Genomic DNA, 16,089 nt, shown 5'->3' with positions numbered 1-16,089 from the left:
CGGCCCGGGGCGGACGCGCCTGCTTCTGCGGTAAGGGCGGAGAGAGCCCGGGGCCCTGCCTGGCGCAGCCCCCGCCAGCTCCATTCACCGCCCCGAGGGGCTAGGGGCACCTTTTAAAATTGTATCAGTAAGGACCCGTGAAAATGCCTGGGCTTAAGTTCATTTGTAGGCTATTTCCGGGTCGACGCTTATTTTACGTCCTCAAGTGACCGAAATCCACGCCCTCTATTTAGCCCGTTTTCCTCTAACGTTATACTCCAGCCAACTCCAAAAGCCTTTGAAGTACTCAGCTCCAAAACCATCTTCAAATTCGTCAAGTTTCACTGCGATTAATCAACCGGCACCTACATTGCTTTCATGTTTTTACAGTGGGGTTGGTAGTGCATAACCAGAACAGACTGTCGGATTATCAACATGTTCCTAATCAAGTGAAATAAAAGATTCAGACCTTCTTCCAAAGGGAATTATTGCATATAGCATTTATTATTTTTCCTAATGAAAAAGTTTCCTGTAAGTATGAACAGCTAGCACATGCAGAAATGTGTTTATCACGTTACTCCTGACCCCTTGGGACACAAACAAAACAAGCTCATTTTAAAAGAAAGGACCTTAAGATTTTTAAGAGGTAGGTGAAGAGTCTTGGACTTAAGAGTTTCATATTAAAGGGGCAAAGGAAAAGTCACAGCTGTGAAGAAGATTAACAGTCAATTTAAGCCTGTTATATTATCTATAGGTCACAATCTGGTTTTGCATGACTACTGCAACTTCATGTTAAATACTGCTCATTTCCTATATCAAGCATAATGAAGTTTACCAATACTAGTAGAGAATGGTAGATGAAGGCTTAAGACATTGAACTGGTAGAGCACCCTGCTACTCAGGCTCTTCTCTTTAATAAGGCAACTTCATTCAGGGAACTGAATAAGAAACACTGCAGAGCCACTGGGAAAGTAAGAATCTATCCTTCATGAGTATTTTTTGTAATTAACAACCTGGAATTCCATGCCATAAATATTAACTGTAGCTTGCTCAGCTGCTAGTTAGGAGCAATGATAAGATAAGGAGTAGACCTTCCAAAAAACACTCCAGTAGCCTCTGCTCAGATCCTTACAATACAAAAAAAAAAAAAAAAAAAAAAAAGTACCTTTAAATCAGAATAACCCAGGCAGTCCAAATTACCAAACTGAAAAAAGACCTAGATACGCAAAGAAAGGCTTTAATTTCAGTAATCTCAGTTGTGCTTGAAGGGAATGACAAAAAATGGTAACATAACTGCACCCTCTTCACTTCACAAATGCCCTGTTAGCTCAATATAGGGAACAAGATGCAGTAAAGGGAAAAAAAATGTAATTTCAACTTAGAATTTTGAAGCTAGGAAACCTGCAACATCTGTCTTTCAGAATATGAATATTTAAATATTCTTTATATTTCAGAGTGCTACTCTGACTAAAACCAGGTATCCTTAAAAAGAATAATTAGAGGACTTATCTCAAGCATCTCCGACAAGCTGTCGGTGAAACAAATCCTCTAGAGAATGACCTGCATCCACAAGGATTGAATTAGTCTTTCCACCAATGGCTTTTTAAGACTTCTGTTGTTACAAAAAGCACACAAGCTATTATCCCTCTCCTCTCTGTTCCTTCTGTGCGACTTTTCTGAGGGAGACTAGAATGACTTGAGAATTAAAGTAATCTCCAAAGGCAACAGCTTTTGCTAAGAGCTCTGTTTAAACCAACTTTCTACACCATAAATACTGCATGAATCCATAAGAAACAGACAAACATTTGACCCCGGAAGAAATAAATTTTTCACGAAGAAACTTACTTCTTTGTGACAGATTTAGTTTAGGAAGTGCCCATTCACAATGTGATTCCATTATTTTCAGTTGACTACAGACATTCCAATAGATGACATCAGTGAAGCAGATGTATGACCAGGCACCAATGCCACTCTCTCCTCCCTGTGACACACTTTGAGATCATTTCATAAAAGATTCCATTACCACCAACATGTATTCTAATCTTCAAGTCTGACACAAATTAACTGTTGAAAGGCCTTAACACCTGAGAGCATTTAAGAAATCATGTTACAAACTTGCTGAAACATGCTAACAAACACAGGCTATTTGCTAATTGTGTGCAACTGAGAATGTAGCTGCCCTTTCTCAGTACCAAATTCCTCACAGCAAGAAGTACTGTTCTTCACTTGTTCACTGAAAATAAAGAAAAAATGCTAAACTGCACTATTATGAACCAGGTTACACATTCTAACTAGTTCCAAGCTTTTTGGAATCCAAAATTCTCCATTTTAACATCTCAAAACCTCAAAGACTTCCATCTGCTTCAGTATTAAATTCTTATACATCACTTTCCACGACTTTCCCACAGAATACAGCTTTGCCATTCTATACAGAACGTCAAGAACGTTCATGCAATCTAGAGTCTACTCACATCAGTTTTTACTGATGCTTTCTCTCAAATACCTTTGCCACTTCTGAATGCTTATCCTGTTGCAGAAATCCATTTACAAAATGTCATATCCACACAGAGGCCACCGATCTCTTTGTTATGCACAGTAATAACAAAAGATGACCAACAACTTATTACTACATATATATATAAAAACTAATAAGACCTCCAAATCAAAGGTAAATTAGTGACTCATGAAATTACCTTTTCTTGACAGGGCTCAAACTTCATTCTAGAAACAGGAGTTCTACTTTTAGAAGGAAGTGGCATCAAATGGTGAAAGCTCTATAATGCTATGTCTTACCATAAAGCAATTCAGGTTTTGAAATAGCTTCTATTAAAATATGACATTCCAGCTTTTCATGAAAAATTAAAAATATACTAAATTTTTAATGTATTTTTTTAAAAGTTTGGCAAAAAAGTTACCCATTTGTGCTCAGTAATGTTGGGACCTCTTTGGTTTTTGTACACATCCACCTCACCATTAACTGATGAGCTGTGAAAGGTCAAAGAGGAATAATTCTTGAATACAGCTGTTTCTCAAGCTGCATATCTTCAGGGACAGAAAAACTGTTGTGCTGTATATTCACTCACAAAACTTGTACTAGAGAAATAAACCATTCCATAAACACATGCATTTCCAAAAGGAAAATAAAAAAGTACTGCAAAGTCCTACTACAGCATGAACCGCAGAATCACTCAGCCACCAGGAAAGACAAGAGTCCCATCAGTTAATGATATGACCTATACTGAAAGCTGGCTGCTCCATACAGCCCTATACACATAGCAAACAGGACATACAAAACTACAATCCTTCCACTAAGAATGATTTCACTGAGAAGAATACTTTTTTTTAATTAGGAAAAATTTCAAAATTTGATGATCAGAATACTTACTATCTAGCTTGGGACCCAAAGAATCAGTAAAAATCAGGAGATTTTACAGGTTTGTATGTTCGTACACACTTCACTGTGAAAATACCAGAAGTAAACAGGCTGTAAGTGCCCACTTCACTGACTTGAAACTTTACATTAGTCTGGGTCAGCACAGAAATTGAAGCAGGAGATAAGACAGCCCCAAAGAAACTGTTCACATTTGTGTTCTGTTTTCAGAGCAAGATCCAAACCTGACGAAATGGATGCAAGGCAACTTGAAATGAGCATTGCCTGTTGGAAGAAAAGATCTTCAATATTAATCTCCTTGGAATTAGGACACAGAAGCTACTGTAACAGAATTACCTAGATCTTGAGATGAAAGTCTCTGAACTGCAGACTTAAACTCCCAGAGACACGGGCAATTTGTCCTCATCTGACATGAACATGCTCTCAGAGTCTATACATCTATCATTAGAGACAGTAGATTAATTATTAATTGGTAATAAGTCTTGATGATGAAACTCTCTCTTGACAGCTACTTGTCAGTGTCAATTAGTAATCTGGTTGAATGCAACCTTATTTCTTTTAAATAAGAGAAGTGTGTAACATTAACTTTTAATATAACTGAGAATGGATATTTCTGGCATTAAAACAAAATCATAAGCACAATAAAAACCAAAAGTGAAGACTTAATATATTTGCCACAATATTATATTGCTCAGTTCCTGAATGAATTTATTGCTATGCACCTGTCCTCACATGGAGATGGTAATGATTATCAAAAGATTTTACAAACTTCTACAACATACCAAACAGTGCATTGTCATTGTCCTGATAAGCCTATAAACACTGGTTCTGTTCCAAGAACACTTCTTACAGATTTAAGTTTACTAGCATTGTGGGGAGTGGAAAAAAAAACCACTACCTTTATATCGCTCTCTTTTGTTAATTTAAATTAGTGCTGGTATCATGTGCCAAACTACATTTTAGAGATTGATGTTTCATCTACAAGGATGACACAGGAGCCTAAGGCTCCACATACCTCTGCAAACAATTGCCATTATGGCTAGAATGTCTATTTAACTCCCAAGCTCTACTGAGTATGACCATAGTTCCTAGTGGTGACAACCGATATTTATCAAGGAAGAACTGCAATGAACTCATTTCCTACTGCTAGCTGAGATAGCCTCGATTTACTGAACCAGAATCTAAATTTGTAACTTAAATTGAAAGAGGTCTGATATCTTACTAGTCGTTCAAAGAGTTCAGCTTCTGTTGTGGCTTAGGCTTAAACCCTTTGGCCAGACTGCACTTCTGCATTCTGCAAAATGGACTAAAAGATACCAAAGTTCAAGCTCACTCTTGTGAGGTAAAGAAGTACTACTTATATTCAGTATGTGAACAAAATTAAGGATCTCCACACTTGTGAAAGACTACATTATGTGATTGTTAACAGCCAAACAAATCAAGGTTTCTGTGACAACAAAGAAATGCACTTGACCATTTACAGCAAAACAGATCTACACAATAACAAGTAACTTATGGCCTTGTCCACCTGCAAATGAATTCCTTCAGCAGGTACACACAATATATTGCTCAGTCATAAAAATATATATTATCTCTTTCCTTTAGCAATTAGGTATATAAATATTTTACTGGATAACATGCATCATTTAGATAAAACTATTGCAAGAATATCCTCTGAAAACATAGGGTTCCTTGACATTTAGCAGTATAAAATGATTATATAAACATAGCTATTAAAGTCAAGACAAACCAATACAGCAGTAAGCAGTCCATTGCGTGCTAGTCCAAAGAAATTAAGCACCTTTTACAACAGGTTATATAGAATGCATTCTCTCTGTGTATATTCTAAGTAGAGCAAATATAGCATCATTCCATCTGCATATTCTTCATTCTTGTTTGGACTCCAAACTTACTGTTCACTTTTCTGTTCTTGTTTTCCATTCAGCTCTTGGTCAACTCTGCTTAGCAAAGAAAGAAGTAAAATTAAAACTACATTAAGTAGTAGTTTAGTGTGATAGCTCATATATTAAGCAAAACCTATTAATCTTAGCAGGAAAACACAAAGCTTTTACAGGAAAACACAAAGCTTTTACATAAAAAAAGTTTTAGTAAGTAAATATTAAGATTTTTATTGAATGCAGTCATAACAATGCTTTTTTAAAAAAATTGCCTACCTCCCCCTAGAAATGGAAATTGTTAAGAAGCCATTTAAATAACTATAGCATTTGAAAGGAAGCTTTTGAAAAGCGCAAGCGAAGTTTGACTACAGAGGAAAAAAAGCAAGTTCTGTGCTTATTACTGAATGCAAGCAGAAATACAAGCTTACTGGTAACACGGCAATACCAACAAGCATTACTACTTTGATGAATTCATACACTGCAGAATAAGCACAGAATTACCTTCTTTATTACAGTAATTAAGCCAAGAAGGTAACAGCATGAGATGAATCAACAAAAGTTCAGTGGCTCCTTAACTGCAATACTTCTCCCATTAAGTTCTAAGACTTGCAATTACCCATGAATTCACCATGTGCTGCTACAACTTCGTGCCTTTGGTTTTTTTAATATCTGCCTTGGGACTAGGACTTGAGACCTATCCACTCTCTCAAACCAGCCAGTTTTTCAAAATGATAAAAACAATGACAGCTCTTCTAGGCCATAAACCTATAAGTACAGGAGGCGAGTTTGTTTTTTTTTGTTCGTTTGGGTTTTTTTGGTTGGTTGGTTTTGTGTTGTGTTGTTTTGTTTTTTTTTTTAGCTCTAAGAACAGAACCTAGTACATAAGGATCCTATAAGTCTGCAGCAGTGTTGTCTAGAAGCAACAGTCCTAGTTGAATACCTGTCCACCTTCACAGTACACAGCTGCAACTCATCTCTGTCTCCACTGCAGTACCTTAAAGCATCTTTTGACATGGCTTGTAGGACTAATCACAGAATACATTAAGAAAAAAAGGTAAGCTAAGGCAAAGAAGCTATGCATAAACAGAGCTGACAGTATAAATATACAGAAGTTTATCATACTCTAGCTTCCAAAGTGACTCAACACATAGCCAAAGAATTCCTACTGCCACCCTCAACAAATTTAGTAACTGAACTTCTCCTTTCCCCCTGTTATAATAAATAATGCCTTTCAATTGGATTAAAATGGCAGTATCTAATAGGGCTTGTGATCTCTTCTCTATACCTAAGTTTCACTTAGAAACACTACTTCTCACAAAAGACCTTGTTGTACTGGAGATTTTTACAAGTTTTTGTATTACTGTTTGAATGTCTCAGGTCTACATCCAGAATACAATGGGCCTCATAATAGAATTGGGCCAAATCATGCATGCTGGGGAAAAAAAAAAAACCTCAAGCAGAACTGTTGTTTCATAGGTACTGAAAGGGCTTGCTTCTTGAATTTGACAGGTTTAGTACTTGAGGTTACACACTGCAAAGTTACCACTTAATTGGAATAATCCCCAGAGAACATTCAACTCTTGTCACCAGCTTTCAAAAAGAATTTAGATCCTTTTAAGTTCTCAGTCTTCCTTCTCTATGTCCATTACACAACTTAGACGATAAGCCTTGTTCAAAAGTTAGGCACACACAGGAAGAGTAATAAAAAAAGCAAAGTTAGTAGCAAAACCTTTGAGTACATTTGTTAGTCAGAGTGAAAAAACAATGATGTATCCATTCAAAAAATTTCAGCTGCTGGAATAGCTTGAATAGTTAGCAGAAAACTGAAAATTAACAAAATGAAAAAACACTGTTTATTAGCAAGGAACACAGACACTGCAAATAGAAACAGCACTAAATATAACAATTTAGATTGCATCTGTGCAAGTTAATAACTAAAAGGTAGTAAACACCAAAAATACAAGATTCAGTACTAGAACTTCTTCCAGAGTAGCATTTCTGCTGATGCATAGCTACAGCTTAGCACCTAAAACCAGCTCTTCCTTCAGACATCACTTACTAGCAGTGAAACTTGATTTAATCGATTAATGCAGAAGCATTACTTTTGCCTCTTGATGCAGCTGAGAACCCTTGTATCCTCTTCAAAGTGAGCATCTCACATAACAGAGTAACACAGAGTAACACAGACTATGCACAAATATGGGTTTGAACATCCCAGGTGAGTTCTTCTAGATGATATACTGTACTAGCAGGCAGTACAGTTACTTCCGTGCATAAAAATTTAGTCACTAGTGCATGTTTATATTTACAAATGCTTATTCCTTTATGCAAGCCAATCAACTGGGAGTTAGTTGCAGTGCAAATCATATCCTCTAGGTGCAATCCTTATCAAAATATGAATATACCTTTTCTGTTTCTTTCTAAATTTTTCTTCTTCATACCTTGGTGAGGAAAAGCTTGATTTCAGTAAATATAATATATGACGGCCTAATTCAACAGAAGCTGCAAACTGGTATTAGTGGCAATAGTCTGAAGAAGCATACCGAGTTTTGAAACTGATACAACTAAGAAAAAAATTGTACCTCTAGCATCTATAAGTATTAAACAAGAAACATTAAGACTTAGTTACTATGACATGTCAATTCAGTACAACTTTTCATACAGTATTAACCATCATCAGTAAAATTTGAAGTCTATATTCATAACAGTTTAAAAGCAGATATAATCCTCCACAGAAGTCCAAGAATAACTGTAAGCCAAAGTTCAGCCTTCACAGAATAGTTAAATGGTTCATCAATACAGAAAGAAATATTCTGAAACTTGGAATGACAGTATAAATATTCCTAACAATTTTCAACAGCCCAAGATAAAAGACATTCAAAAGATAGCACAGGGCTGCTTTAGTGTTGTCACATCATTTCACCCCACCCCAAGCATACTGCCTCTATTTCATCAAGTTACATTCTGCACTTGATAGCAGCTGAACTGCAATAACCAGCAATTTGCAGAGGTGGGGGACATCTCTGGGTTTATCCAACACAGGTGTGCCTTTCTGTCCACACAGTGAGACTACACCATCTTTCCGTATGGAGTTACCAGTCTGTGATGAACTAGAGTATAAAATAAAGTATTTTGGTTATCAGCACTCAAGTTTGATTTCTACTCTACTACTGCACCCATAAATGCTATTGACATAAGTAACATCATCATACTTGAGAGCAGAGTTATGTTCATCTTAAAACAAATCTTTGTATCTGGAGGGAAGGAAATAGAAAACCAAGGAAACTGATGTTGCCTTCAACTCTTCAAAGTACTTTTAGAACTGTTACAAGTAGGAATTCAGCATTTTTCCACCATAGTTGTTCTTTTAAATGAAATCCTAACCCAAGTGACACTTCACTACTTAACTGGTTCCACATTTCAGCACGAACACAGAAGATACTATAAATAACTTCAGTATCAATGTGCCCAGAATTTCTCACTGACAAGCCAGTTTAGTACACTAAGGGGTAGAACAACTAGAATACGGCCTCATCTCTAGAAGATTTAATTCACACGCCATAACTTGGTAATTACATAAGGCTCTACCTGCTAAAACCCCTTTACGTAAGCATTGACTGTCCACGCTACGGCATACCAAACTGTAGTTAGCAATGTAGTCAAACATGGGTACTCAGAGATGGCAATGGCCTGAGCTAAATTATATTAAATGTAACATTCAAACCAATCACTGAATACCATATATACCAGTTCTAAAACATAATCGGCGTAGAACATGCTTGAATAACACAACGTACTGTTTTATGCATTCTGGGATGCCAACGTATTCCATGGGGATGAGTTCAGCTAGTTCTGCCAGGGTAAAGACATACCTAATTTTTTGGCTGAATTTTGAGCTGTGGAAGAACAAATGCAGGGTACAGTTACAACTTAAAAGTTTTTCAGTATATCAATATTAAAACAGTTCTTGAAGTTGAAAGTAAACAGTTGTTAGGATTAAAAAAAAAAGCTTCCAGAGTATTACCTAATAAAAGGTTTTGTAATGGCCAGAAGTGTTCTGATGAACCAAGAAGGATGAACTATGATTAACGATTTCAGATTTTTCCTTAACCTGAAGAATTCAAACAGCAGATATAATTACTAGAATAAAAAGGCATCATGACATCAGGTGTTTTAATATATAAAAGGTATCAGTTTGGAAGCACAACTGTCACATAAATCTAATATTCTGACTTTCCATTATTAGAAATTACCATCTGCCAGAAGGAAGAAAGGCCACAACTGCATAGTCAAAATTTAAGATATAGTATCAATTTGACAACAATGACAAGGAAATATTCCAAAGATGTTTCTTTGAATCTTTCTACACAACAAATGATAAAATTATCTTATCATATAGATACATGTAGTGTTAGGGATATTCTACATGGTAACAGTATTCAGTATCCCAATACTACTGTTTTCACTAGCAGCAAAAAATCAGGCATGCCTGTAGCATTGTTCAACGCTGTCTAGCTTAGGAAGAGGTTTTCAATACACTAAGCAGTTTGCTTAATTAAATCTTAACTAACAGGTTCCAGACACAACAATAAACAGCAGGTTTTCCTACATATGTATATCACTGAGCATGTGAATATATTAAGAAAACACTGCAGAGCTTCCTACCTTCTGTCGATTTGATGGTAACACTTCCTAAGCCAGCCTAAACTTGGCATTTTTCTCCGTGTTGTTGCACCATTCAAGTAAACTATCATATAGTTCTCTGCTACTAACAGCTCTAAAGTGCCAATTACATACCTGCAGAAACAAAGAAAAATTTCAAGTGATGATCTGTGGAAATGAATTCCTAGTAGTGCTCAAACGTATTTAAAAAATAGAGAGCTGGCAACAGTGTTGAGCAACATCTAATAATTTCTTTCCTTCCCTTGGAAGGAAACCTACTGAAAGTTAGTTGTCTGTTACCTTTACCTCATCTGAAAGGTAAAACACTTCATTAAAAAAGAGAGACAACTAATTTCCCTTATATTAAAATCTAAATTTCACAACACAGAATTAAGGTAGTATTCAAATGCAGATGATTACTTACTTAAATAGATTGTCCATTAGGTATCTGTAGTTAGGCTGGCTGCTTTCAGGCATAAAGCAAACAGCAAACACAACAATAGCATTTAACCCATCACCATAATAACCTGAAAACAAAGAAAAAAGCACTAGTGACAAAGATGAGTATATGCTGACTATGTTTACACAGTCAAGCACATTAAGGTAAATAATGAAAAAGCTTACTGAAAGAGATTTCCAAATATCTATTCTCTATGGACAGATTCACAGAGTTACTGAATACCTCAATTTCTTTTTCAAGTTTGTCTACTTCTAAAGAAATAGCCGAGGCTGACGTAAATCAGAATGCTGTACCTACAATCAACATCTCAGTAATTTAAAAAAAGTTTTATATAGTCAACTATTCTTCCAACTTAAACTCCACAGAGAAGAGTGTTAAATTGATTTATGCCTTAGTAGATCTACAGTTAATGTTTTCAAAACTTTTAAAATTAAAAAATTATACCAGTGGCACTGACACTGTAGAACAGATAAGTACATCTTATTACATATGTGCATGGTGATAGCTTCATCTGAACGTGTCCACATTTCAGAACTCCAGTTTAATAGGGGAAAAAATAAATGAACCATATGCCTTAGTTCTACAACAAATGAATCATCACACAAATCTTTATGCCCAAAACTCTTCCTGTGTCACCCGAACTCAGCTGAAAGAAGTAGTTTCTGTACTGTTCCACATAGTACCTCATTAATCCTTACCCCCATGACTGATAACTTTTTTATATGGTTCAATTGCCTTCATGTCCACCCTGTGATCTTGTTCTCCAATCCTAAACATTCTCCAGCGTCGACCATCATCCTTCTCCTCTTCTGCAGTATATTCAGTAAGTGATCCTTTCCTAATTACATCAGTAGTTTTTGGTTTTGGAAGATCATCTGCCAAAGTTTAAACACGTTCAAGATCCATTATGAATACTATGTATAGTGACAATCAATAAGGACACAGGTTAACCACTTTGCTATCTAATCTATTTTAATATTCTTTAGCCAGTCAGACATATCCACTTAGTTTCTTCAGTCATTAGGACCTCATAACTGTCATAGATGTTATCAAAATACTGTTGGAAGTTATTTATTGACCAAAATTGTGTTAAAGGTTTTATTTTATTGTGTTTATTGTTAACTTTAAAAAAAACCCAAACATGACCAACATGCATTCATGTAAGAAGCAAATTTAATTGTAAGCTTTCAGAACACAGACCTTGATGAATCTCATCCAAATAGACAAAGTGGTTAACTCCCGTGATAATTACGCAGGTTGCTTGATCACAGATTTACATAAAAGCATGATTTAAAACATTGACAAGCAGACATGCAGGCAAATCTATTAGAAATTAAGTCTAATTCACAGGTGTGCAATCAATATACATAAAATTTATGCTGACAGCAATCTGTAGAACAATTTGCTCCAATTAAATTATGATTCTTGACTTTGTTGCATAGACCTTACCCAAGCGAGAAAAACCTACTGCAAGTTAGTTGTCTGTTCCCAAGACAAAGCTGTTAATTGAAACTATCCTTCCAGGAAAATGAAGGCAGCAGCATTAAAGGAAGAAAAGACAGAAACCCTTTTCAGCCAGTTTTTAAAAAAAAAAAAAAACAACAAATATCCGGAACATTTCCTTTGCATCATTCCAAAATTAACACTGAACACCAATTCGTCTTCACTAAAATGATGAAGATGCGTCTTTTACACAGGTAAACCCACAGTCCCCGTTATGAAACCTTCACCTGCAGTACATTTTCAGCTATTAAAAAAACCCCGCCTTATTCTAAAGAGTTTCTTTATCCACTTATAAGCTATCTTGAAATGAAGAACAACTAGTGTTTCATATGTAACAGTGAAAAGAAAGCTTCCCATTTACTCAGAAATTAAATTCTTTTATCTCCAGAAAAAGTAATTAAAAGAATTTACCTGTTTAGAAACATTAACTCATGAAGTTCACAGAAGTTAAAGACTCCAACTGTTTGAACAATGCAACAGTTCTTAGCTTATGTAAAAGGGCCTTAAAACGTAATTCAACTGCAAGTTTAAAACTTGTGCTTTAACTCCTACACAGAACATTTTTACCTCAAATATAATCTGTTAGAATCTGCAAGTTTTGTCTGTAAGAATAAGATGAAGCATCTATTCTTTTCTTTAAAATAAGCTCATTACTAGTGCGTTTATAGCTAAGTTAACTCCCTGTCAAGTTGTTTCAGAATTCCTTGACACAAAAATAGAGGCTCTTCTACACCTCCAGTCTATCTAGAAAGCATATGAACTCTACAGGCACTTAACTTTTGCCATTCTCACCAAAGTAAGATACAAGATCAGGTGTTACCAGATCTTAGAAATTCCATTCAGTCCTCCTTAAATCCAAAGGTTTGCAGTTCATCAACCTCTGGCTAGGTAACCTATAATCTATATCCCTTTACATGGTTCACCTCTATTTAAATCTGATCTATAACACATGTAAAACACCTTTAATGTTCCTCCCCCCAACAGCTGGTTATTAAAAACATACTACAACAGAGGACTTTCTGTAACTTCAGGTCTTACAGGTGTTTAATGACATACACCTAAGTTTATTTGGAGTTACAGCTATTAAGTTGCCTGTTTACTAATCATTTCAGGTTTTACTCATTAAAAATATACTGCACCTATTTCCAGTTTCTTATCTAATCATACCCTTTGTATTTTTCCTCCTGCAAAACTGAGTCAGTTATTTCTCACCTGAAAAACTGTTGACCTGCACATAAGAAAGCAAAAATATTTTAGGCCATCAGACAAAAATAACAAAATACTTACCTTCCCATTCAAACTCGTTGCTGTTTTCTGAAGGAGTATCTAAATCATCCAAATCAATCTCTCCACTCTCATCCAAGTCGTCAGACAAAACAGATTCTTCACTGTGATCCAAAGTTAAACTAATATCTGAAGCTATTAGTTTCTTCTTCACTTTGGTTCCATTAACCTCTGTATTTTGAAAAGCAAATTATTTTAAAAGCTAAAGCAAGCTTAGGTAAGCATATTAACAATACAGAAGAGCATAGTGCTTTCTCAGAATGCAGTATAAGTTAATGCCCATAATTTAGGCAAAGTATCTTTGGAATAAGAATTAAACACAAGGTGAAAAGAACAGCACTTGGAGGTCAAAGTTCTCAAGTCCTCAAGACCTTAAGTTTACCTGATTGCACAAACACTATGCTCACAGCAGTAATCACCATATTCTCTACAGCAGAAAAACCTGAAGTGCTGCCACCACCCAAGCAACTATTTACCCATGCTAGCTACAGCAAAGCATACCAGTTCTGGATATCATACTATGTAGGTCTTGTAAGTAATGCACTAGATTAATGTCCCTAGTCCTTACTGGGTACAGGTAACATCTTTGATGAAATAAAACAAGATCAAAAACAAAAAAAGGAGGTTGGCAGACAACAGCGAGGTCAGAAAATTAAAGAAACTATAGAAACTATTAGGTGAATACACAGGATGTTTTGGGTCACAAGGTAAATACCTGTGCAATTTAGACAGCAGTTGAAGGCACTGCTTTCAAATAAAAAAGAGAAGACTGACCCAGCACTGGAAATTCCACAACTAAAGCAGCCAGACAAGAGCAAAAAAAAAAAAAAAAAAAAACAAACCAACCCCAAACCCCCCCCCACTACACAGTATTATTTCCCCTTCTGACTATTCAGACAGGCAATGTTCTTAAAAGACTACAAGGGTCTGAAATTTGGAGTGAAACTAAGGCAGGCCATAACTGATGCACAGAAACCTAATAATGAATGAAGATTTTAAAAGAGGTCAAGAAGTGACCTTTTTATTTCTATACAAGAGGTTTATAATAACCTTCACATACAAATGTCATTTAGAATGCTGCTTCCCCAAGCCTGACTCAAAACCCCAAACCACCAACAAAACAAAAATCTAAAAAAAAAAAAAAAATCCCAAAAAACACCCTAAAGCAAAATGGAGCTTTAATACAGCCACCTAAGTAGGAACCAGTCAGCTTGACTGGAGTGAAATGTTCTTACCAGCTTGACTTTCTGTTCCAGCTGCAGCCAATGCATCTGACTCAACAGGATCATCCTCTGGCAGGGGCCTGGTGCACAAAGTAGCATCAATCACTACAAAAACTTTTCTTTAAATAGCCAGTTAAATACCAAATATTTAGACTTATACTCTGTTAAACACTGTAGGGCAGTGCTGCACTGAATTTAGTACTGCATTAAATTTTTTAAGTTCAGGCTTTCAGTAAACAAAGAAACAAAGCAGCAGAAAATTCCTTCACAGCATGGAAATGATTGTGTATTCGTAGAATCACCAAGGCTGGAAAGACCCTCTAGGATCATCATGTCCAACCTTCCTCCCAGCATTTCCCTAACCACTAGACCATAGCCTCAAGTGCTACAACTACTTGCTTTTTGAACACCTCCAGGGACAATAACTCCACCACCTCCCTGGGCAGCCCATTCCAGTGCCTCACCAGTCTCTCAGTGAAGAAATTCTTCCTAATATCCAATTGAAACCTCCCCTTGTACAACTTCAGGCCATTTCCTTTCATCCTTCCGTTAATAATTTGAGAGAAGAGACCAACACCAGCCTCACTACACTGGTTGCTACTACTGTGTCATCCGTAAGAAAGCTTGCCATCTTCTCGGCTAAGACAATTTGACATTAAACACATTACAGATTAGTTCAGTCCTGTTATTACAGAATACCTCTTAAGTCACTTGTTTTAGTTTCTTGGCAGGCCCAAGCATCACTAGCACTCTTAACTGTTAAAACCTTTGCTCAGATATATTGCTTTATGAAGTATTGACACCTTCAGAATGTCAACGATACACAAACAAAACAGTTGCAAAAGATTATCACAGAAAACAAAGCAAAACTTACCAATTTTCACCTCAGTAAAACCAGACACTTAACAGCAGCATTCCTGTGTTACTTGACTTAAACATGAACATAAAGCAAAACCTTTCCAGACCACAATGAAATATGCCACAAAACCTTTTCAAGACTACTATATTAGTGGATGTCACTTCAAGATTGAGTGTCAGCTCACCAGAAGATAGAGCTGGCTCATTCTGGATGTTATGCATTTGATTAGAATTACTTTTACAAAAAGAATTAAAAACCTTGGAAAATCTTCATCTTGCCATTCCTCCTTAAACTCAACACCTTCCATTCTCCAGCCAACTTGAACTGCTAATAGAGACTCCTGATGAGCCAGAACCCCTTGTCTTCAGGGCAGCGGGCTGAAGAGGAACTACAGGAACAAAACAGAAGGTGCTAGTTTAATACTATTGTAATTTCCATACTTTCAACACATACTTTCACTTACCACCAAGTTGAGGTACTATGCAGAACAAAATCCCCAAGCCAGGGAGGAATTTATGATTTTTTTTTTTCCTCCACAAGCAGTTTTTGCTTACAGAATATTTTATCATATGATAATTTAGGCTGGAAGGGAATCTCATGTAGTCCAGTGCCCTGTTCAAACGGGATCAACCTCTCAGATAAAATCAAGGCCCTGAGCAACCTGATTTAGGATTTCCTCAGTTCACTCCAAACTGTAAGAAACCTGACAGCTCTCTAGATTTTATAGGAAATATTGAGCAAGTATATATTTTGAGAAAAAAAACAAACACATGGTCAGCTCTCAAATACAACCCAGTTCTTAAGAACAAAACCCGCACAGAATTTAGAGA

At 36.2% G+C, this 16,089-nt stretch overlaps 1 protein-coding gene across 1 annotated transcript; it reads right to left on the bottom strand.

The window, feature by feature from the left end:
• Positions 1 to 4,911: 4,911 nt before the first annotated feature.
• On the bottom strand, positions 4,912 to 15,566 carry BNIP2 (BCL2/adenovirus E1B 19kDa interacting protein 2). Its single transcript, XM_008947455.1, has 11 exons — positions 15,517 to 15,566; positions 14,413 to 14,480; positions 13,654 to 13,662; positions 13,181 to 13,348; positions 11,089 to 11,265; positions 10,355 to 10,457; positions 9,934 to 10,065; positions 9,293 to 9,379; positions 9,066 to 9,164; positions 7,674 to 7,709; positions 4,912 to 5,328 (listed from the first exon to the last, which is right to left on the bottom strand). The coding sequence occupies exons 1-11, from the start codon at positions 15,564 to 15,566 to the stop codon at positions 5,280 to 5,282; spliced, it is 978 nt and encodes a 325-aa protein (XP_008945703.1). The 3' UTR covers positions 4,912 to 5,279.
• Between the last annotated feature and the right edge of the window lie 523 nt (positions 15,567 to 16,089).

This window comes from Merops nubicus, unplaced genomic scaffold (assembly GCF_000691845.1).
Source record: "Merops nubicus isolate BGI_N331 unplaced genomic scaffold, ASM69184v1 scaffold41209, whole genome shotgun sequence".
In the NCBI taxonomy this organism is placed as follows: Eukaryota; Metazoa; Chordata; class Aves; order Coraciiformes; family Meropidae; genus Merops; species Merops nubicus.
The sequence above is the reverse complement of the archived record's forward strand: the minus strand, read 5'-3'. Positions and strand labels throughout refer to the sequence as shown.